Source organism: Pelodiscus sinensis, chromosome 5 (genome assembly GCF_049634645.1).
Source record: "Pelodiscus sinensis isolate JC-2024 chromosome 5, ASM4963464v1, whole genome shotgun sequence".
In the NCBI taxonomy this organism is placed as follows: Eukaryota; Metazoa; Chordata; order Testudines; family Trionychidae; genus Pelodiscus; species Pelodiscus sinensis.
This window is the reverse complement of record NC_134715.1, coordinates 70,553,661-70,577,763: the sequence shown is the minus strand read 5'-3', so window position 1 is coordinate 70,577,763 and position 24,103 is coordinate 70,553,661. Positions and strand designations below refer to the sequence as shown.

The window sequence follows — 24,103 nt, the reverse complement described above, 5'->3', positions numbered from 1 at the left end:
ACTCCAGGCTCTCCCAGGATGTGTCTACACTACAAAGTTTTTTGAAAAAAAATGGCCTTTTTTAAAAAAAAAAACTTCACCTGCATCTAGACTGCTTTCGTGTTCTTTTGAAATTAAAATCGAAAGAAAACAGGTTTTTTTGAAATCAGTAAGCCTGCTTTTATCAGGAAGAACGCCTTTTTTTCTAAAGAGCTTTTTTGAAAAAAGGCGTTCTTGAACACAAACAGGGCTTTTTTGAAAGAGATCATGGATTGCCTGGGTGCTCTCCTTTGAAAAAAGCAGACTGCTTTTTTGAAACTCGAAAGAGATCTTCTAGACAGCCACAAGAAAGAGGCATTTTCAAAAGAGCTTGTTCGAAAAAGCCTCTTTCGAAAGAGGCTTGTAGTCTAGCCATATCCCCAGGGTCTGTCAGCAGATTGCCAAGCTCTGCTGCCACGTGTATCACTATTATATGCTGTTCTCTACAGATTTGTAACTATGCCTCTTTTTGTTTATCTGATGGAAAAAGAGATAAATTTTCAAATATCCTCTTCCAAACAGTACAGAATGGCCAGTTCCTTCAGCTGAGTTTGCTCTTAGGAAAACTTTTGGGAAATGTGCTATCAATTCAGGTTTCCAAAACAAACAGGCTTTCAATCCAAACCCAACCCAGGGAGAAAGGGGATTTGTTTCAACTTTTGTTTGTTTGAATACAATGCGCAATGGTTGAAATTTGAGTTACCGCACCTGTGCCACACAGGGGATAAAAGATTGTATTTGTATTGTACATTGAGAGCTCAGCCGTGCAAGTATTTATTAGATGGTACTATGCTTGCTAGCCTGAACAGTCTCATTGATTTAAAAAACAACATTTTTTTGGTTTGTCTGGTCCAAGTCACTGAACTGACAAAAAAATTGGTTTCCTAAAGTTTTGGGATGCCAACACCTTTTCAGTACATACAGAAACATTTTCTGTCTCACAGTTTCAGGGAACTTTATGTTCTGCTTGTCTAGCCTTCCGCTAGCCCCATCAACTTTATGCCATCAAGCTTTGAATATTATGTGCACATTACAGCCTAGGGTTTCGATCCTTCAAACACTTAATCCAAGTGCTTAAATCTACGCATGTGACTAGTTTTCACTGCCTTCAATTAGTATTCACATGCCTAATCTTAAGAGTATATGCAATAGTGACTGCAGGATAAGGGCCTATATTTGGTCCTTGAACTTTTTTTTAAGTCAGAGCAACATTGCTTTTTGGATACAAGAGAGAATTTCAGCAAAGCATCCAGAAGCAAGCAGTTTTAATCTGTTCTAGTTTCAATTTTACTGATGCTGTAGTTTGCATATATTTTGACTCCACAGTGGTTATAGTTACCAGTAAGTTATCCTATTTGTTGTCCAAATAATCATTTAGTATTTGCAAATAATAAGCAATCCCATACAGAGGTTCCACACAAGACAGGAAACATTACTCCGGGGAATTTGGACTGTGCCTTAGACTGGAGGATTTTGCTCAAACTGAATCCAAATATACAGTTAATGGTATTCTCTAATAAAAGATGTCATGGGGAGGGGGATTATTCAAGTGTTAATACTTCCATTTGTAATGACTTTCAGTGTCTCACACTGTATTGTCTATTTCTAGAAGAAGCAAAATATTCTCATTCAGACCTAGTTTCCAAGAATGCTGAACACTATAACTGAAGTAAAGCAGAACAGGAGATGTTAGAGCTGAGCTCTAACGAAAGGTTAGTACTTACTACTTTCTAGTCAGAACCAAGTTTGAAGGCCATTTTATTAAAATACCACAATTCAAGATGAGTGATACCCTCATAGCACATATGGCCCAAGTCACATGTATAGATTAGGAAGTATACTCACAAGCACTAAGTAAATGTAAATTAGGAGTAACAAGCTCAAAAATGTACAAGAGAGATCCAAGAATATAATAAGCTCAAGACCAACTCAAATAGCTGGATGTGAATATACGATTTTAACCATGCATACCAATCCAAGCAATTTTATTTAATAAAACTAAGGAACATTCTAACCACTGAAATCAAAACTAGTAAAAAAGAGAACATTGGGAAAAAAGTTACAATAAAAAGCCATCATAGTTGATGACTTAGTCAGTGCTTTACCATTTTTATCCTGTAACTTTATAGTGCCATCTAGCTGCAAATAGTCACACATACACAAGTTCAATGGAAGTTAAAGTCACTCCTTAAGTTTTCCAAAGAGCTTGGCAAATGTTAACTACAAGACTGGACCAATACATTTCTTTCACTAGCAGAAAAACTTCCCAAACTGAGACCAGCCTTTAAAGAAACAGCCTTAATCTCAGGACAGTTAGAGGAGCTCTCTTTCCTAAAAACTCCTGTTGGAGCAGTGGCTCAGATCATCATCCCTTTATTACTCCAGAATGAGAAGAAGTCCTGATAATTTAGAGTGCTTGCAAAAACAAACAAACAAACAAACAAAAACACACACCACACCACCCACTTCTCTTCCTGAGACCAAAACAACTCCACCAAGCAACCAAAAATCAGCAGGAAACCTGAAGGCAAGTTTGTCAGAATGCAGCATTGGGCAAATCATTTAGTTTCCCCTTTGTAAAATAAAACTGGTCAATGGTACCTGATGCCCATGGGGCTTACTTAGAATGCCTATACCAGAGCCTTTCCACACTCCCTTGGAAAGTGACCAGATCTTCAAAGCAACCCACTTACACAGGGTACTAGTTGAAGAGTGTCATGAGGAAGCAATTTTATATGGGATAAGGGAGGCAAGGCACGGGGAGGGAAGAGCTATGAAAAAAAATTAAGTTTACCCACATTTTACTCTCTCAAAACTGAAAACTTTACAGCAAGAGTAGAATGGAAGAAAATAGTATCTATCCCTGTATGATCACTACCCCCCCTCACTTTGGTGTGCTTTGCTATTCACACCCTCATCCACTCCAATCTATTAACCACTGCTTCTGCTGTCTCAAGCTCCCATCTACCACCAGTCTATAATATTCTCCCTTGTAATCAGCCATGCCAGCTCAAACCTCTCTCCCCCAGTTCCCTCTAACCCAGCCCCCGCCTATACAGGAGCACTGTCCCATTCAAGTCTCATTCAGACTCACGCCCCAACTCCCATTCATCTACCCTGGAAGGCTCAGGACCACACACACCTTTCTATCTAATCTATCCCAGGCATAAAACACGCCACTCGGCCCCAAAACACGTCTCCTTTCTGACCCAGCCAGCCTCAAAACCACCAGCATAGCCCCACCCAAACCAGGTAGGCTCGGGACTGAACTGGAATAAGCAGTTACTATAAGGAAGAAGCGCAGCTGATGCCCCTGTCCCCTACCCCCACTGGAACTAACCTGCATCCTGTTTTCAGGGCTCCGCTCCTTCTTTCTTCCCACAGCCAACCCCCGTGCCTGTAATAACCTAAATTAGCACAGCCAGAGGACTGTGTTTCCCGCAAGGCGCGGAGGGATCGTCTGTCCCCTAGAGCCAGCCAGAGGCATTACACGCTGCAGCACCTTTGCAGCTGCAGATACTACAGTGATTGTTATTGCGGGCACCTGTCGAGGCGTGATTGGCATCAGGGCTTAGCCCTTTGCGCCCCTAACAACCAGCCAGCCTTTGCAGACGAGAGTTACCTTTCGTTCTCTAAAGGCACGTTGAGATCCTTCCATGACAAGTGTAATACTAGTGCTAATTAGTATTCACTCACTCATTTTGGGTATCATTTGATAAACCAACGAGCTTTGCATCCCACAAAATATAAAACCTGCTCTCACCTTGTCAGAATTCCTTAGTGCTGTAATATTAGCCATTGTAATCACTGAGCCCGTTTTTACTGGGCTACCTGCTTTCTTATCCATTTAGGCACGAACATTCACAACAGGTGCTTTAAATCAATGGGACTACTCGGGCCAGAAAAGTTAAGAATGTGTTTGTTCTTGCAGAATCAAGGTATTGCTCAGATTTTAGGCATGTTTGTTGGGTAAATAAGTCTCAGAGGGATAGCCCTGTTAGTCTGTAACGAACCTCCCTCTATCCCCCCACAAAAAAAGAACAGGTCCTGCAGCACCTTAGAGCAGTGGTCCCCAACACGGTGCCCGCGGGGCCATTTTTGTGTGCCCACCAAGTGCTCAGGGCTTGCCTGGCCCTGGGCACATGGAGCATGTACTGTGCCGGAGCTGGCCCGGGCGCATGGTAAGCTTGGAGGGTGAGGGGGGGGCGCCGGCCCTGGGTGCGTGGCGCTTGGGGGGGGAGCGCCGGCCCCGGGCGCGCGGCGCTTGGCGGGGGAGCACCAGCCCCGGGCACGCGGCGCTTAGGAGGAGCGCAGGCCCGGGCACGCGGCACTTGGGGGAGGAAGGGGCGCCCGCCCCCGGCACACGGCGCTTGCAGGGGGGGGCCGGCCTTGGGAGCGTGGTGCTTGCAGGCGGGGGCCGCCCCCGAGCACGCGGCTATGGGGGGGCCGCCCGCCCCCTGGTGCCCAGCAAGCGAACAGCCACGCCCCCTGGCACCCGGCAGGCTGTAAAGGTTGGGGATCACTGCCTTAGAGGCTAACAAAAATGTAGATGAAACAAAATACAGGATTATGTAGCACTTTAAAAACTAACAAGATGGTTTATGGTATTATGACCCTTTCTGGGCTCAACCCACTTCTTCAGATGAAAAGCTCATGATACCATCAGGGGAAAGCTGGTGATGCCATCTACATTTTTTGTTAGTCTCTAAGATCCTGCAGGACCATTTGTGTGTGTGTGTAAATAGTTGCTAATAAAATACTGGGTTTTTTTTATTAAGAATATCTCCTGATTCTTTAGCAAAACTAGAGAAGTGTCAAAACTACAGACACACACCTTAATCATTTAATGGATTGCCTAAAAGTCTTTCATATATTGATTTTCAGTGCTGTAAGGGAACAGTGTTAAATGTGATGGAAGCTTGCTTCCATTAAATTTCTTTTTTGAACATTTCAGCATATTTTCGAAGGAGTAACATTGCTTTGCAGGATTTCCAATCCAAATAATCTGGTTCAGAAGACCAGAATGAAGCCAGCTATAAACAAATGTAATATCAACACATTTATTTTCATGATCTATAATGAATATAATGCAAACAAAAACAACCAGAATCGTTAAAAGCAAAGTAGGTTTTTAAAGTGTTGTAAACTTCTATAACCCAAAGTGTTAATAAGATCATTAAGGTTGTTCATGGCTTTTTCGACACAGGAATTTTAAACTGTTTCAGCCAAATACTGCTTTTCACCAGTTTGCCCATTTTAATAGCATCAGAGGAGTAGCAGAGTTAGTCTGTAACAGAAAAAACTTAAAAAACAACATATAGTCTAGTAGCACCTTAAAGACTAACAAAACATGTAGATGATATCATGAGCTTTCATGGGCACAACTCACTTCTTCAGATGACAGGAGTGTCATCTGAAGAAGTGGGTCGTGCCCATGAAAATTTATGACTGCCATCTGAAGAAGTGGGTTACGCCCACAAAAGCTCATGATAGCATCTAAAGTACATGTTTTGTTAGTGTTTAAGGTTCTACTAGACTATATGTCATTTTAATAGCAAACAGCCTACATTTCTAATCCTCAACACAAGATGGTGTTCAGAGTCATCAGAAAAGCAGGTATCCCAGAAAAGCTCTTCTGCGTCCAGTGATGCATTTGCTCTCCTATTTTTTTCCAGAACAGCAAACGCACTCTTTCAGAAGCCCCTGTATTCCTCGTCCTACGATGAATAAGGGGGCTTCCAAAAGAGGAGTTTTTTTCGACATTTGTCCCAGTCAAGATGGGCCAAATGTCAGAAAAGCCTCTTCCAACAAAAGGATCGAAAAAAGCTACACAAAATGCGGAATGCATTTTGCGTAGCTTTTTTTGAAAAAGAAAAAACCCAGCAGTGTACCCTCAGAGACTAACAAAAATGTAGATGGTATCATGAGCTTTCCTGGGCACAACCCACTTCTTCAGATGAATGGAGTTTAAGGGGTTCAAGTTCCAAATAAATAGCAAAGAGGGGATGGGGAAGGAAAGGAAAAAAATGGGGAAAGAATAATTAGAGTTTCCATGCTAAATGAATCTGATAGGGTGGGATCTAAGTACTTTTAAGTACCTGGTGTTTGGCCTTTTATGTTATTCTGATGTGGAATGTAGAGGGTAATTCAGTTAAGGTCTTTGTTTAAACCTCTATTGTAGGTATCAAACTTGTAAATGAAATTAAGTTCTGCAGCTTTCCTTTCAAGCTGGTTTGTGAAATTGGCTTGTAATAATATAGTAACTTAGAGATCCATTAATGAGTGGCTGAGAAAGTTAAAATGTTTCCCAACAGGTTTCTGTGTGTTACCTTTTCAAATATCTGATTCGTGTTCATTAATCCTTTCTTAGGGTACGTCTAGACTACATGCCTCTGGCGACAGAGGCATGTAGATTAGACTACCCAGCATAGGAAAATGAAGCAGCAATTTAAATAATCGCCACTTCATTTAAATTTAAATGCCTACTGCGCTGAGCCGATCAGCTGTTTGTCGGCTCAGCGCGGTAGTCTGGACACTCCGTGGTCGACTTCAAAGGCATTTGTTGACCACGCAGGTATGCCTCCTGCCAGAGGCATGCAGTCTAGATGTACCCTTATAGAGACCATCCAGTTTGGTCAATATACGTGGCTGAAGGGCATTGCTGGCACTTGATGATATAGATCACATTGGTGAATGTGCAGTTATATGAGCCTCTGATGTGGTGGCTAATGTGGTTAAGTCCTGTGATGATGTCACTTGTATAGATGTGTGGACAGAGTTGACACTGGAGTTGATTGCAGGGGTGGGTTCCTGGATGAGTATGATGGAAGTGTGTTACGTGGTTGCTGGAAAGAATTTGTTTGAGGTAGTGGGTTGTCTGTAGGCGAGGAATGGCCTATCTCTGAAGGCCTGTAAGAGTGAGGGGTCATTTTCCAGGATAGTTTGTAGATGGTTGATAATGCAGTGGAGGGAAAGTTGCAGACTGTAGATGATAAGTGGAATTCTATTGTTTGTTTATTTGTACGGTCTATCTTGAAGAAGCTGATGTCTGGGTACTTGTTTGGCTCTGTCAATTTGTTTTTCTGCTTCTCCAGGTGAGTATTTTAGTTTTAAGAATGCTTGATATAGATCCTGTAGGTGTTTGTCTCTGTGGGATTCAAGCAAATTCAGTTGTATCTTAGGGCCTGGCTGCAAACAATTGATTGGGAAATGTGTCTTGGCTGGAAGCTAGAGCTTTCATTAGTGACATTCCAGGCTCTTCTTGCATTAGGAGAGGATAGCAAAACATATAACATTAACATTATTTTTTCATATTCCACTGATATTAAAATGTCTTTATTCGCATACTAGATTCTCCAATTTTTGTAGTAAGTTATGTTTGTGTGCATTTGTTTGGTAGCTGCTCTCCTTTTAGTAAAAGGACTTCTCACAGAGGCTAATGAACAACCTTCAGACTAATAGAAGGAGGCTCTATCAAAGGCATGGTAACTAATATAGTTCTCAGTTGAAAGCCAAATCATAGGAAATAAACTACTATAAGCAAGAATTCTGGGGAATAATTAAGGGTATCAAGCAATTTAAAAAAATTAATCATAATTAATTACGCTGTTAAACAACAGTATCTTGCCATTTATTTAAATATTTTGGATGTCTTCTACATTTTCAAATATATATTTCAATTAAAATACAAAGTGTACAGTGCTAATTTTATATTTATTACAAACATTTGCATTGTAAAAAACAAAGTATTTTTCAATTCACATAATACTAGTACTGTAGTGCACTCTTTTTATCATGAAAGATTATAATTAAAGTTCTAGAAAACATGACCTATGAGAGAAGACTAAAAGAATTGGGCTTGTTTAGTTTAGGAAAGAGAAAATTGAGGGGGGACTTGATAGCAGTTTTCAAGTATCCAAAAGGATATTACAAGGAGGAGGGGAAAAAATTGTTCTCCTTGGCCTCTGACGATAAGACAAGAAGCAATGGGTTTAAATTGCAGCAAGGGAGGTTTAGGTTGGACATTAGAAAACATTTCCTATCAGGGTGGTTAAAGACTGGAATAAATTGCCTAGGGAGGATGTGGGATCTCCATCACTGGAGATATTTAAGAGCAGGCTGGATAGATATCTATCAGGGACAATCTAGACAGTGCTTGGCTTTGCTGTAAGGGCAGGGGAACTGGACTTAATGACCTCTTGAGGTCCCTTCTAATTCTAGAATTCTATGATTCTATGAGAGAAGTGCTTACAAATGTTGAATAATGTACAAAAAATGCTAGGAGCAGCTGCTTCTTGTTTACAATCTCTCCTGCAAATGTAAACAAACTTGTTGGAGTGATTGGCTGAATAAGAAGTAGGAGTGAATGGACTTGTAGGCTCTTAAGTTTTACATTGTTTTTTGAGTGCAGTTATGGAATAAAAAAAATTCTACATTTGTAATGTGTGCTTTCTCAGTAAGAGATTGCACTACAATACTTATATGAGGTGAACTGAAAAATACTGTATATTTTATCATTTTTACATTGCAAATATTTGTAATCAAAATATAAATATAATGGGAGCACCATACATTAATTTCAAATTAATTTTAATCACAATTAATTTTATGAGTTAATTGTGATTAAAATCGACAGCCCTAGAAATAATCTGTCTATATTGGTGACAGCAATCTGCAGAGTTAATGCAAATTACACTATCAAAAGGAACAGATATAATGAGCAAAAATTGCTATTTACTACAATTTATGGTTTCTTTTTCCCTTTTGCATGTAGCCTGTTTTTTTTAATGTATTTGTGTTATAAAAATTGAGTATGCCAACCTCACTAAAAAGTAACATGCAGCTGACAAATTGAGAACACATGTGCACTGTACAAAATGAAGAAGAGCAGAATACTACTTATATTTACAATATGACATTAGTGTAAGGATTTAATTGCAGAAGCATTTAGTTACCAAGTTATTTCCTAATAATTAAAAAATTATTCCCTAATTTATTCACACTTCATATTAAAGTTGCATTTATTATAAAAGGTTCATGAATGAATATTCAGCAGTATAGCTATGAGCTGTTTGCATTACAGATGGTTATAAGCACATCAATAGAAAGTGTTATGGATGGTATTACAATTGGGCCCAGTCCTACCACTGGGCAAAGTCTATTGTAAACTGTCCCATATCCTGGGCCCCGTGTTTTTGTAAGTACCCTGGTCTAGTTAGTGGCCAGTCATTGTTGCTTGCTCTGGATCTCCCAGGCACATGCAGATGCAGACACCTTCCTTAGGCAATGGGACCGATACTCCAGCCACTTTAAACCCTGCAAAAGTGGTTCAGCCTTTCCAGAAGGGACGTGAAGGACTAGTTGACTATCTGATAAGCAAATACTTATCAGATAAAAGTCCTGTGGCCCCTTATAGACTGTGGCTGCATCTAGACTGGCAAATTTTTCCGCAAAAGCAGCTGCTTTTGTGGAAAAACTTGCCAGCTGTCTACACTGGCCGCTTGAATTTCTGCAAGACCATTGACAATCTCATGTAAGATTGTCAGTGTTCTTGCGGAAATACTATGCTGCTCCCGTTCGGGCAAAAGCCCTCTTGCGCAAATGCTTTTGCGCAAGAGGGCCAGTGTAGACAACGAGGTATTGTTTTGCGCAAAAAAAGCCCCGATTGCGAAAATGGCGATGGGGCTTTCTTGCACAAAACCACATCTAGATTGGCACGGACGCTTTTCCGCAAAAAGAGCTTTTGCGGAAAAGCGTCCTTGCCAATCTAGACGCTCTTTTCCGCAAATGCTTTTAACGGAAAAACTTTTCTGTTAAAAGCATTTGTGGAAAAACATGCCAGTCTAGACGTAGCCTAACAGATTTATTGGAGCATAAGCTTTCGTGGGCAAAGACCCACTTCATCAGATGCATGTAGTGGAAATTCCAGAGGCAGGTATAAATATACAGTACCAATCAAGGGTGTAAGGCTAGAGATAATGAGGTCAATTCAGGCAGGGAGGGGGAGGCCCACTTCTAGCAGCTGATGTGGAGGTGTAGAGGAGAAACTGCTTTTGTTGTTGGCTAGCCATTCACAGTCTGGCTGTGTCTACATTGGCAACCTTTTCCAGAAAAGGGATGCTAATGAGACAAGTCGGAATTGTAAATGCCGCGGGGGATTTAAATATCCCCCGCTTCATTTGCATGAACATGGCTGCCGCTTTTTTCCGGCTCGGGGCTTTACCGGAGAAAAGCGCCAGTCTAGATGGAATCTTTCGGAAAATAAAGCCTTTTCCGGAAGATCCCTGATTCCTGATTTTAAGAGGAATAAGGGATCTTCCGGAAAAGGCTTTATTTTCCAAAAGATCCCGTCTAGACTGGCGCTTTTCTCCGGCAAAGCCCCGAGCCGGAAAAAAGCGGCAGCCATGTTCATGCAAATGCCACGGGGGATATTTAAATCCCCTGCGGCATTTGCAATTCCGATTTGTCTCATTAGCATCCCTTTTCTGGAAAAGGGTGCCAATGTAGACACAGCCTCTTTGTTTAATCCTAAACTGATGGTATCAAATTTGCAGATGAACTGTAGCTTAGCAGTTTTTCTTTGAAGTCTGTTCTTGAAGTTTCTTTGCTGCAGGATAGCTATCTTTAAATCGGCTACTGTGTGTTCAGGGAGATTGACGTGTTCTCCTACAGATTTTTATATATTACCAATCCTGATATCTGATTTGTGACCATTTATTTTTTTACATAAGGACTGTCTAGTTTGGCCGATGTATCTAGCAGAGGGGTACATGATGGCATCTATAAGGTGCCACAGGACTCATCGATTTTGCAGATTCAGACTAACATGGCTACCCCTCTGATACTTATCAGATAGAGGCAGCAAGGAGGGGGGTACTTTGAAAAGCAGCGTGAAGTCTGGGGCCAGCTGGGGTGTTCCCAGGCTGTACATGGCCAGCTGGAGTGTTCAAAGGCAAAGGTGCCCTATTGACTAATCAAATGCATCGACTATTTGATTAGTCAGTTACCCAATACTTAACACCCTTACTTTCAAGGGCACCAATTGCATGGGCAGGGTGGGGGCAGGGCAGAGAGAACTTCATGTGCTTCCTCCTCTCCCCACTCCCAGGCTCTAATTGGCCTGGGAACAAGGGAGTGGCAGGAACCATCCAGCCTGCAGAGGCCCTTTTGCCCACCCCTGCAATAGTGGCAGAACTGGCTTAGCCAGCAGTCAGTCACACCTTGTTTTCTAGGACATAGGCTTTTTTGAGCCTTTACCCCTTCCTGGCATATATTTCAAACATGTAATTTATAAAATAGCTGATTGTCTGCTTCCCACTTAGTCTATTCACCTGCAGACATAGCTGCCAAATCCTACACACCCAGCCTACAGTATTAGGGAGAGAATCCCACAGGAAGAGGGTAACAGCCATTGCTGAGTCTTGGGCTTCCATCAGCCACCCTGTCACTGTGACAGGGAGCAACACAGTCACCCACCTCCAGTAAGTATCCTACAACAGGTCCCATCTCCAATTCTGTCTTGGGAACTTGAAATATAGAAAATCTATTTTTTTTAAATCATGTCCCCCATTTGACTGTGTTGTGGGTGGGAGAGTCCAAGTTCAGCCTTTCCCACCGATTTTGACGTCTATGTATTTATTTAGTTTTTTTTTAAAAAAACCATTAAAGTGCCTTCACAACATCCTCTGGCAGGGAGTTCTAAAGGTTGATTGTGCATTATGTTAAGAAATACTTCCTTTTGGTTTGTTTTAAACCTGTTGCCTATTAATTTCATTGCTGATTCTTAGTTCTCATGTTATGGGAGGGAGCAAATAACGTTTTTTCCTTACTTACCTTCTAAACTGAAAAATTCCAATCTTATTAATCTCTCATCGGGCAGCCTTTCCATACTCCTATCGTTTGTTGCCCTTTTCTAAACCTTTTCCAATTCCAGTCTTTTTTTTGAGATGTGACAGTCACGTGTCTACAGTATTCAAGATATGGGCATACCATGACTTTATAAAGAGGCAATATGTCTTGTTATGTAGCTCTTTCTTAATGATTCCTAATATTCTGTTTGCTTTTTTGACTGTTACTTCAGATTGAATGGATGTTTTCAGAAATCTATCCGCAATGCCAAGATTTTCCTTTTGAGTTGTAACAGCTAATTTAAACACCATCATTTTATACATATAGTTGGGATTATATTTTATAAGCATTATTTTGCATCTATCAATGTTGAATTTCATCTGCCATGTTCTTGCCCAGGCACCCAGTCTTGTGAGATCCTTTTGAAGCTCTTCCCACTCCGTTGTGGATTTAACTATTTTAAGCAATTTTGTATTATCTGCAAATGTTGCCACCTCACAGATTATCCCTTTCTTCAAATCATTTATGAATATGCTGAATAGGATTGGTCCCAGTACAAACCCCGGGGGACAACAATAGTTACCTCTCTCCATTCTGAAAACTGAATGGAGAGAAGTATGTAAAGTCATTGTTCCAGCAGGGAGAAGTAACTCGGTGTTGATTGCCAAGTCACATCTTCTCTGACGGTCAAAGCATGGCCTCAAAATAGATGCTTTCACTCCCAAAACATCACCCCCCATGATGGTTACAATACAAAGCAAAGGCTGTGAAGTAGTTTCCGGAACTGATGTAGAGCTGACAGAGATAGATCTGTCCCCAATCTGTCAGTTATAAGCAACTTCTGACTTGTTTAAATCTGTAACTGATGACACACCATTCAGTCTATAAAACAAAGGAAGATCTGGTATCTTCCCCCCCAAAATTCACATTGTATATTAGACATACGACTTAGACTTGCAAATTATTTTAAATGCAAAAGATCATCAAGCCTCACAAGCTGTGTATTTTCCATCACTCCCCCTTCTTTAAAAACAATGAATAGTTCTTTGGCACTTTCGAGACTAACAAAAATAAATAGGATCATGAGCTTTTGTGGGTAAAAGCCATTTCAGTACCTGACCAATAGAAGGCTTTATGAAAGAAATGTGTATCAAGATAGGACCTGAACAGAGAAAGCAGGTTCTTGGAGGGCAAATGGAGAAAGACACAAAGGTAAAATTTTCAAAAAAGTGATTTAAGGCTCATAAATTACTTAATTTTTTTTCTCCAAACTTTGCCTTCAAGTCTCTAGGCTAATACTACTTTTGGAGAAAATCAAATGGAATGGTGACGAATGGTCAGTACATTCAACGTAAAAGTGAGAGTATACCAAGTTGCCACTGTGACAGTCTTTTTTAATGTCTCTTATGTGTATTACTTTTATGCCTAGACACTAGTCAGAAATGAGGATCTCATTGTGCTGGGCATTGTACAAACAGAACAAAGACAAGTCCCTGCCCCAACAATATTATAATCTAATGTAAGATAAAATTTGTAATTTCTATTGTTTGTTCCAACTTCAATAGTTGGAAAGTAATTTATACTTTTACTTGTTCAGTTGATTCTCCTGGCCTAATTGCAACACCACTTACTGCTGGGTTTTCTTCTTCCTCAGTAGATACTAGGCAAGCAATACCACATGAATATGGATTATTCTGTTTCCGAATTAATTTCTCTATTACAACATGTTCTGATGGTACAGAATTTCTATAGCCTATAACTAAGTCTCCACTGTAGTACCTGTTTTCTGTGTGGATACCTGACTGCTCCAGTGTCTTTATTTTGTGGCTCCCATTGGCTCCAGTTTGCGGCGTGTGGCCAAGAGGAGCTGTAGGAAGCCATGGCTCAGCTCACGATGTTTCCCGTGACTCCCCTTGGCTGCAAGCTGTACACTGGAGCTAATGGGAGCTGTGAGGCTCTGTGGCTGTGGAGCTAGAAAATAAACACACTGGAGCGGCCAGTTAGCAGGTTTCTCCAAGTGGTTTTGTGGACCACTCTGAGAAACACTGCTCTAGAGGAACAACTCATTCTAAAGAAGAGATCTAGTAGAATATACCTTGATCCTTTCCAGAGAAGAAAGTACAGCTAATGTGAAGCTTCCTGAATACAAGTTCTTAACCACTTGGACAAGGTCTTGGAAAATTATGAATTATGACTATATCATAATCTAAGATACAACAAGAATTTTCTTCCCTGCAAGTCGAGAGAGAAACTGAAACAAGAAACTAAGAAAGAAGCTTAAATACACAGAAAGAACAGTTTATCCTTGAGGAAAGCCAGGAGAATAGAGCAGTTATTTATTTGATTGTTTTTGTTCATATGTGTGAATATTAAACTTAGTTAATACCAAACAAAAAATACCGAACATGGCGGGAAAAAAAATTGATTGAGCACAAAAAAAAAAAAAAAAAAAAAAAAATGGGGACCAAAGTTTTGGTTTTTTTTAAATCAACAAAACACACACACAAAGAAAGTCACGGCCCCTTTAAATATCCACACACTTCCACGTTCCCTTCTCCCCTCCCCCCCCCCGGGGGAAGAATGTCCCAAGCAAGAAAAAACATGTTGGGTTTTACATGTCTGGTATTTTCTGTTTCGTTTTACCGGACATATGCTGTAAATACCGGGCTGTCTGGTCCAATACAGCTTTAACTTCATTAACATCTATCAATTTTGGCAATTACAAGATAACATATCAACAAGGCATGATTCTTTATACTTAGGAATACTGTTTAAAACGGTTTATTAAAACGCATTTTTCAAAATGCCCACAGTACAAAATTCTATTTTAGTACTCCAAACAAACGGTGGTGTTTTTCTCTCTGCAGCAAAGCAGGCAAGAGTAAACACATTTAAGAGCAGAGAAATCAAGTTGGCAGAACCTCACTAACAGTCCCTCCAAAGAAACATGAATACAAAGATACATTTTATAGTTGAGTGCAGCTGCTTCAGTTGGATGGTCAAGCTTTTCAAGAGCATGAATTTTCAAGCACCCAACCTGAGATGCCTGGAAAGTTTGGAAATGGAAAGTGCTGAGCACTTACTTACCCTCTGAAAAATCAGCACTCTTTAAAGAGCCACAAGTTGAACACACAAACATAGATGCATCCAAAAAAATCAAGGCACTTATAAAAATCTTGGCCTATGTACATTCTTACGCAGACTTTTTTTTTTAAACCACATAATCCATTCCCCTCTTAAATGCTATTAATTGTATGCATTGAGGTATAATCCACTTTCTACCCTTCTCATAAAGGAAGGAGATGCACAACAGAAAAAGGCCAGAAAGAAACACATACAGTAAGCTGCCATTAGGGTAATCAAATAGCAACTGTGAAAGATCAGGACTGGGGACGGGGAGGTAATAGATGCCAATATAAGACAATGCCTGAATATCAGAATTGTCTCTAAAATAATCAGAGCATCTGGTCACCCTACTGCCACTGCACATAGATGACCTAGGACACACGGTATTGGAGCAAAATTTTCTACACACCCTGGCAGCATGGTGGCAGACAGCTGTTATCCAGCCTCCTCACAAAGAACAAGCTGTTGGGATGAAAAGATAATCCTGTGCAAACTGTCTGAATTTTTTTAAAGAGTCAAATCACTTATATCAACATGGATTTGTCATAGAGCAGAGGTTCCTCAAACTGTGGGTCAGAACCCTGTTTTAATGGGATTGCAAGGAATGTTATTAGATTTACTGGGGCCCAGGACCTCTCTGCCTTAGACCTACCATCCAGGGTTGAAGATAAAACTTGAGGGTTAAAGCCATGGCCTTCACTCCCCCAACCTGCCCTTGGCTGGGGTGGCAGGGCTAGGGCAGGCTCAGTTGTTGGTTGTTCTTCTCCCTCCCTCTTCCCGAGATCACACAGTAATTTTAGTTGCCAAAAGGGGGTCATGATGCAATGAAGTTTGAGAACCACTGTCATAGAGGATCACTAAATGTCCATTCTACTGTTCTGTTTTTGATAATTGCTGCTCTCACATACTTTAGGAGAAGGCAACATATTTCACAGAGGTCAATTATGAAATAATCTACCAAAATGAGTATTTCTTGCTGAATTCAATTATTCCATTTGGTTTTATTTTAACTAACAAAACTGACTTTGATTTTATATGTATATAAATATTGCATCTTTTTAAAATTCTGCTCAGCTTTTGGGGTAATAAACTTCACAGACTTACTATGAATTGTACAAGATAGTATTTCCTTCAATCAGGTTTTTAATTTGTAGGCTTTTTAATTTCAGAGTATTTTGTCTCCTAGCTAAGTAGTTCCAATCTTTTTTAATCTATTCCTATGAAAGTCTAACTTTAGTTATCCTCAGAGTTTTACTATATTTGAATTTTGCTTGCCTAGAATACTGAAAGTCAAAAATTCCAAATATTTTACAAGAAAATCATGCATTCTATGAGTACTTTTTTATTTTGGATTATTTTGTATACTGCACAACACATCCTAAATGCTTGGAGATTATCTTCTTCATTTAATTAACCCAAAACTATTTATTTGTGCAAGTGTGAGAAAAATTCACGCTCTTGGTGCATTTCTTAAACTTTTTACGACTAAGCAAAAAATTATATGCTAGAGGTATTCTCTTACTGTTTTACCCTGCTTACGAATTCTCCAGAATCTGTGTTGTAAACAACTCTTAAAAGATGTGGTTTTTTTAAACACCTATTCTTGTAAAATTGTATGAATGTTACATTAATCTTTCAAATAAGGATTTCCACCCAACCAACATCAAATCTGAGCTGGAATAGTAACAAAATACTCCTGATTATTACCTATGAGCCATCAAAGAATCACAATTTCCACAGAATGCTTTTGATGCTACTAGAAAGCAAACAATCTACCTTAATGCAGCATTCTAAACTTGCTTATTTAGCAGCAGCTGAAAAACACAATACAATAGTCACATTGCCTATGAACATGTAAATACTACTATATTTTTAACTACAACACTGACATTTGTGCATTGAACTTTGGATGGATTACATAAAGAACTTTCATATACATTTAAAAATAATCAAACTGTTTTGATTTTAAATGTTTATTTATAAGAAACATATTTTTCTACCCACATGGCCAACAAAAGAAAAAAAGGTAGTTTCTCAAAAAAATTAAACCAGCAGTTTACCTTTCCTTGAAGTTTTAGCATCAATGTTTTATTTAATTTTGTAAGGGCTAAATTTCAGCTGTTCTTTTCCTGCTCAATTAGACCAAAGAAATCAGGTACCTCTGGTTGCAGGGGATAGGAGGAAAAAAAAATGATAAAATTTATTCATTATATACAAGTATAAAAATATGTTGCTTAGGATTCAGCATAATAACTTAATAACTTTTTGCTGTTTCATAAGTATCTGGGAATGGAACAGATACATGTCCTGATCCTGTCACGAGAGGTAGAATGCCAGCATTTGGTACAACATTCCAGGAGAGAGTCAAAGTAACATTTCTGTTTCCCCTGTAAAATCAAAATGGATCATCAGAGAAATACACACAACTTATAAAGACATAAATTACCTTGAATATGACACCTTTTCTGTGTGCCAGAAATGGGCATTTTAAATTTACATAGTTTGCATTCCTTTACATTATTTGCATAAAGCTATTGCATGGACTGTGCCCTAGAGTTCAGATAGCTTTCCTGCAAAGTAATTGAGGAGTCTCCATACTTTGCAGGACATGACCCTAGTTCTGTAGCCACAGGATGAAACTTCAGTCATACACTGAAACTTAGCAGCCAAGCACTTTTAGCAGCTACTTGCTTTTCAGCCCACTGAATAAGAGGGGCAGACCATGGAGGTCTGGATCTCTGCCACATAGCACATTTCATCAGCTGCTTTATGAAGATGTAATTGTCTTGAAATTATAAGATATAAAATAACAATGAACCATTAAATATTCACCTTCCCTCTTATCTCTCTACCACCCCCAACCTCAGCAACACACAAATATCCAGAGTACAGAAGAGCTACATAATAAAGAAATGAAGTTTACTCACTTGAGACCATTTCCATCATCAAAGAAAAAATATTTTGATTTCATGTCTTTTAGTAACAGCTTTGGATTATCTCCTCTCAAAATGATCTTATCCCAAAGGACAACTTGGTTCAGGGCCTACAATTACAATTATTCACTGAGTTAACACAACAAAGCATATTTGACCATTGGAAATTAAAAGCATTATTGAGTCAAGAAACTGATTCTGAAGAGCATAAACTTAGGTTTTTGGATTGCGAGTATAACAGAACAATTTATCAGAAGAAAAAAGGCGTACCACTAAAATATTTAGATATGACAGCAATAGCAGATTGGACAGAACGTTATTTTAACAGCAGATTTTAAAGACTTACCAGTAAACCAAAAAAAAGTATGAAAGGCCAAAGATGCTAGTTTTTAGTAGCAATACAAATGAAAAAGCGATGTTAAGCAATGTAACCTGCATTTGGACGTTGTCTCAGGACTGAAAGATGAGCTGTACTGAAGTCAAAGCTCATCATTTTGTCCAAATTTTTCAGCGTTTTTATGAAAGATTGCTGTATTCAGATTTCAAGTATAATTCCAAAAGAACAATTGTGCCTCAGTGAGGTATCTTGAATTTACAATAGGAATGTAAAATCCCTCTTAAAATGTTAACCAGTTAAACTTTAACTGGTAAACAGAGATCTCACAGATAAGAAGGAAAAGGGGGGCTGTTCCAGCTCAGCCAGGCCACTGGTTAACACCACATAGCACTTAGCGGGTGATGCTTACTAGGTAACCAGTTAACCCTTTACATCCCTCATTTATAAAAGACATTTTATACATCTCTTCTGAACTGCTTATTCAGCAATGATGATTTTGGGGTTACTCAGAATTTTGTCTAATGTCTTCTGATGCATTTGAACAAGAGCCTACAAATATGCCATTATAATGTACCTATTTTATAAGAGTTGGCTGTTTATAAACTGAACTTCTAAAATATGAAACCAGATAATGAACTCATCTCAACTAGTCAAAGTACAGTGAAAGCTGTGTTACCTGGCACTGATGGGGAATGGGGTTTGCCAGTTAACTGACTGTGCTGGATAACAAAGATTAATGCTCTATCCTTGCCCCCTACTGGAGATCTGGCTCCTGGCAAGCTGAGGGGGAAGGAAGCACCAGCTGATGACATAAGCCAGCAGTAACAGCTGTCAGAAGCCCGCAACAGCCAGCTGGACAGGCAGGAGTCAGGCATGCATGCATGTAGATGCAGCGGTATTGTGAATGGGAGCAATGCCAGTTAACAAAATGTTTTGGTTAACAGAGTGCCAGATAACAAAATTTTTGCACCATAATCTTTCCTAGGATTACCACTGCATGTTAAATAGCAGTTAAACTAAATAATGTTAATTGTTTCAATTTTGTATTTCATACTTACATTGTTTTTCGTTGAATATTCTGCAGATAAATACAGAAATAACTGTTTAACATTCCAATCAAATATAGTTTGCAGATGTGAACCAGTTAAGGAAATAATATATCAATTTTATTTTTAAATAATATTTTTACTGAATTCTAACATAGATCAGCTTATATCCAAGTAGAATATAAATTATACTTTCCTACATTTCAGAATATCTGTTGTTATCTGATGCGCAGGGTATACTAGTTAAAAGATTTTCTTTCTTTGACAATTCCAATTATAATACCTATTTTTAGTTGCAAAGCCAAACTTCCCTTGTAATGATCATTCCCAGCTGCTCTAGTCAGGCACCAGAACTGAGAGCAGGGAATTTGCGTCTCCTGTGCTCTTAATACTCCTCCTCCTGCTGGTACAAAGACAAGCAAAGAGGTACCTGATCAAATGCAAAAGGGACAAAAGCTAAACCAGGGGAAAGGGAAAGGAATAGACTGGGACAAGGTTTCTAGTGAGGCTAGTATAACCTGAGCAGGGAGGAGGGAGAAACTGGGACTGGCTGTGCAATGAGAGTGGGGACATTAGAACTGGCTGGGCAAAAGTGGAAGCTGACCAGGGAAATGGAGAATCATTCAAACTCTTGTCTGGAGCTGGGGAAAAGACTGGGTCAAGGCAGAAGGGAGCTGCTCTGGCAAAGAGGAAGAAATGGGATTGGCTGGGCAAAAGGGACTGGGATAAGGAGCCAGAAACGGGGATAGAGGAGACAGAGTATGAACCAATAAATGACCAAAGAGGAAAATAAAAGAAATGCAAAAATAAGAGACTGGCGATCAAAAATAGAAAGAAAAGGAAGAAAGTAAGACGGGGAGAAAAAACAGACGACAAAAGTTTTGATATACTTGTCTATGCTGCTCAGTAAGTTTTTTCCAATGAGTGATGCTAAATGCAAATCATACTTAATATTTTAGTTAAATAAAGGACAATTTCTGCCCTCAATCTTCTAATAAAAATACTCCCACTGACACCCATGCATATTATAAGTCCTTAACTTGTAAACCAGGCTTTCCTAATAGAAACCCATGAGTCTGAAACCCATGTCATAGATATTTAGGTGACAGTCAAATAAAAAGCCAGGCACTCTATCCATTCATAAAATATGCATTACATAACCAGACTCACACCCCTACTATGGCTCTCTGTAGTAAGAATATTATTCCTCCAACATCCATCATGATAATGCTACAGCCAGAGTGACGGAGGTAAGTGCTAATCTTGAGCCTACCACTAGATACAGATTACTTCATCCACCGAAGAACATGCTTGTCATCAAGGTAAATGTTGTGGCCCTTTCTGTCCTGCTTCCATTTCTCTGAGATATTGTAGTGTGAAGAATAAGCTGTGATTGACATCTGAGACTAGTCTAACTGACCCAGCCATGAGTGTACCCAGCTTTATTTGCCACAGTGCTCGCGGTCCCTTCTGAACTGATTTTAAACTGGCCAGAATATAGGTGCAGCCAGCCTTCACACCTGGAACTAACAGAGGATCCTAAACACATGCGTGGCCAAACAAGGTCACAGTTTACTAAGGACTGAACTTGGACCATATTTGGTGGTGGTTGGAGGACTCTTCACCTTGCTGATGAGATTTCCAGAAAATGGCTTGGAAAGTTTGTTATCTGATAAGAACTACAATAGAACCTCAAAGCTACTAACACCAAAGATATGAACTGACCAGTCAACCACACCCCTCATTTGAAAAAAGAAGTGCACAAGTAAGCAGCAGCAGAGACAAAAAACAGCAAATATAGTACAGTACTATTATACATAAGCAACTTTTTTTAAAAAGAAAAGCAGAGACAGGATTTTTCTTCTACATAGTAAAATTTCAAAGCTGTATAGTGTTAATGTTCAGTTGTAAACTTAACTAACCATGACATTTTGTTCAAAGTTACAAACATTTCAGAGTTATGAACAACCTCTATTCCTGAAATGTTCGTAACTCTGATGTTCTGGTGTATGTCTTTTCTCATCTAGTATATTTCTCTATTTACTTTATAACAATGCTTTCCAGAGATATTGGTGGTTTTCCTCAAACATTGGTTTTCCATAAATGATACACTTTTGTTTTGAAGACTTTTCCAATGTCTTCTGGTTTAAATTGTTGAGGACTGGTTTCATATATTACAATAATAAAGTGTATGGAAGCAGTTTCAACATAGAGTTTATAGATTAAGCAATAATGTATTTATATAAAGGATATCGGCAGTAATGTCAAATGTAACAAAGCCTAGATCACTTCTTTCTCTGGGACCAGTGAAGTCTTCCACATTTTTTCTAAAAAAAGAAAAAAAAAAAGCATGAACACTAAATTAGCATTACTTGTTTTATGCCAGCGAATACTCTTATTGGTTTCCCTTGTACATTTTCCACCTTTCTGATTGTTTAAGAGAATAAATGAATATCAATCCGATCATAAGCACTTTGGGTCATGGACATTGTTTTATTCGTTGTACACTCCCTAGCACAATTGTGCCCTTATTCTGATTGGAACATTTAGGCACTATTAGAATACAAATGATAAGTAACAAATAACTGATGGAATTTTTCCTGCTTGCAGAGACATGGGCAGCTAAATTGGACTTAATTTGATTTTTGTCAAGAATATGTAGCCATCACCGACTAGTCCAAGGCTACTCGACTTTGGAAGCTTCAGGAGCCACAGTGATACTCATAGCACATGGCGAGGGTCGCAACTTAAGTTGCATATACATGCAAGTATATATGCCAATAGCTTCTTTGACACTGATGAGCATAAATACAAAGATTAAGGCAAGATTACACAACAAGCAGGCCCCATTTAAGTCAGTTCTGCTGATATTAATAAAATGCACTATTTAACCGATTTCTATCCATATGACAGCACTTTTAATGGGCAATGACAGTTCAGGAATTTAATTGTTGAAATGCATATCAACAGAAGACCATTATATTGAATTGCCATGGTGGAGTGTGTTCCCAATGAAGGCCATGTTCAAAATATCCCACCCGTGGGTCTTGTGTTTTGCCCCACGTAAGTCCAAACTGCACTGCGGGCCACAAACAAATGCATGTGGGTCACCTGTTGAGTAGCCCTGAACTAGTCAATGGCAATTTGAACATCTGCAGCAGCAAAGTCAGGCATTTTGATTGTAACTACTATTTTGTTATACCAACTGATTTTACATCACAGAGAGTCCCCATCTCCCACTCCCCATCTACATTAGCCACCTGTTAACCCTGGTTAATTTCATATTTGTGCTGCGCGCACGCGCGCGCACACACACACACACACACAGTTAAGCTCTTCCTTAACATGTACAATCCTCAAAAATAAAAAATATTACAATAGTTGAAAGTTTATGCTGTCTCCACAATATTAAGTCATTATGTAATTAATCATGCCATAATTTGGTTGGCAATGGTTAAACCTCACCCCCAAAACTTCAAGAACTTTGAACCCAACATTAAAATTTGCTCCAGGCTAAAACTGAGCTTATTAACAAACTTCACAAACTTCAGAACTGAAGTTCAAAACCAAAACATTCAAGTTTGCCACATTGTTGCCTTCCTCACTTCAAAATTAAAGAAGCCAAAAAAGCCCCCAAGCTTTTGTTCTGAAGACTATGAACTGTCCCTAACACCTTCATGGTATTTTAATGAACCTGTATGAAAAAAGATGCAAGCAGGGATATCCTCACTATGCAACTTCAATTCCATTCTGACTGGGTGACTAGTTTGGTTTTTTTTAAAAGTGTGTCTTACAGAGATGAAAGGTATTCAGACATTTAAAGTTTGTCAGTACCTATTTATATAATCAACTACTCTTTTTAAAAGAAAGTGATTAAAGAAAGGAAGCTGGCATGTTGAAAAGCCCAGCATTAAGCCCGACAGAAATCACCCAAGGAATCTGAATTGAAGAGGATGTTCCCCCAGGTTAACATGGCTCGCCTTCACATAAAGCAAGAGTGTTGGCCTGTGTGACTGTCTAAGCCTTCCCTTCCACACAGTATTGGCAGAGGAGGCGGGGAAAGGACAGCAGTACAGCAGAGTTGCCTGTCGTGTGCTTCCCTCATTGGCCCGGGCAGGGGAAGCGAGGCAGCAGAAGGAAGGTAACTGCAGAGGCAGACCCTGGGGTACTTATTCGAGGCCCAAGCCACAGAGCGCGCAGTGCCGACGTGTGCAGCGTCTCCCTAGAGCAATCGGGGCAGGCAGCAGGGCGCCCCACATCCCCAAGCCAGAGCCCCCCCGCTTGTAGCCCGCGGTTCCCCCCGCAGCCGCAGGGAGCCGTTGGCGCCTCGGCAGCCCCAGGCCCTGCGCCCGCCCGCGGGCCGCACTCACAGCATGACCCGGGAGACGGCGATGCGGACGGGCACGCTGCGCTCCTTGAAGGCGGTGGTGATGAAGCAGCCGAAGGTCAGCGCCGCCATGACGCTCAGCGAGAAGGCGAAGAGCGAGTTGGCCCGGGACAGCACCGTGTTCATCCTTCCGCCCGCTCAGCCACGCAGGCCCCGGCCGCCGCCCCACGGCCCACTCCGCCCGCAGCCGCCCGGCGCCGAGCTCCTGCGGGGCCACGAGCAGCAGCAAGCGCGTCGGTGCGAGACCCAGCAGCCGCCGCCGCCGCAGGGAGAGAGGCCGGGCCGGATGCGCCTGAGCCCGCCCAGCCAGCGGGGAGGAGCCGCGCTGCATCAACCCAGTCCTGGGGAGGCGGGACATCCTGCCCCAGCCCCAGCCTCTGCCTGGTACCCAACGCTTGCACCCCCGCCC

At 40.3% G+C, this 24,103-nt stretch overlaps 1 protein-coding gene and 1 long non-coding RNA gene across 2 annotated transcripts in view; both read right to left on the bottom strand.

Moving 5' to 3' along the window:
* The window catches only part of LOC142829630 (uncharacterized), a 201,653-nt gene extending 198,184 nt beyond the window's left edge, over positions 1-3,469 (bottom strand). The window contains exon 1 of the long non-coding RNA XR_012904248.1: positions 3,359-3,469. This is a non-coding gene — a long non-coding RNA (uncharacterized LOC142829630). The remainder of the gene's footprint in view (positions 1-3,358) is intronic.
* Positions 3,470-14,630: 11,161 nt separating this feature from the next.
* On the bottom strand, positions 14,631-24,013 carry SPCS3 (signal peptidase complex subunit 3). Its single transcript, XM_075930233.1, has 5 exons — positions 23,678-24,013; positions 21,561-21,634; positions 19,320-19,396; positions 17,919-18,034; positions 14,631-17,378 (listed from the first exon to the last, which is right to left on the bottom strand). Exons 1-5 carry the CDS (start codon positions 23,818-23,820, stop codon positions 17,246-17,248), a joined length of 543 nt encoding a protein of 180 aa, XP_075786348.1. The 5' UTR covers positions 23,821-24,013; the 3' UTR covers positions 14,631-17,245.
* Positions 24,014-24,103: the final 90 nt, after the last annotated feature.

Bases quoted from the DNA above. Each gene is read 5' to 3' on its own strand.
- SPCS3 (XM_075930233.1), bottom strand. From the start codon at position 23,820: ATGAACACGGTGCTGTCCCGGGCCAACTCGCTCTTCGCCTTCTCGCTG. The intron at 21,635-23,677 runs GTGAGTGCGGCC...TTCTTTTTTTAG, and splicing joins GCCGTCTCCCGGGTCATGCT to AAAAAATGTGGAAGACTTCA. The intron at 19,397-21,560 runs ATATCCTTTATA...TAACTGGTTCAC, and splicing joins TACATTTGACATTACTGCCG to ATCTGCAAACTATATTTGAT.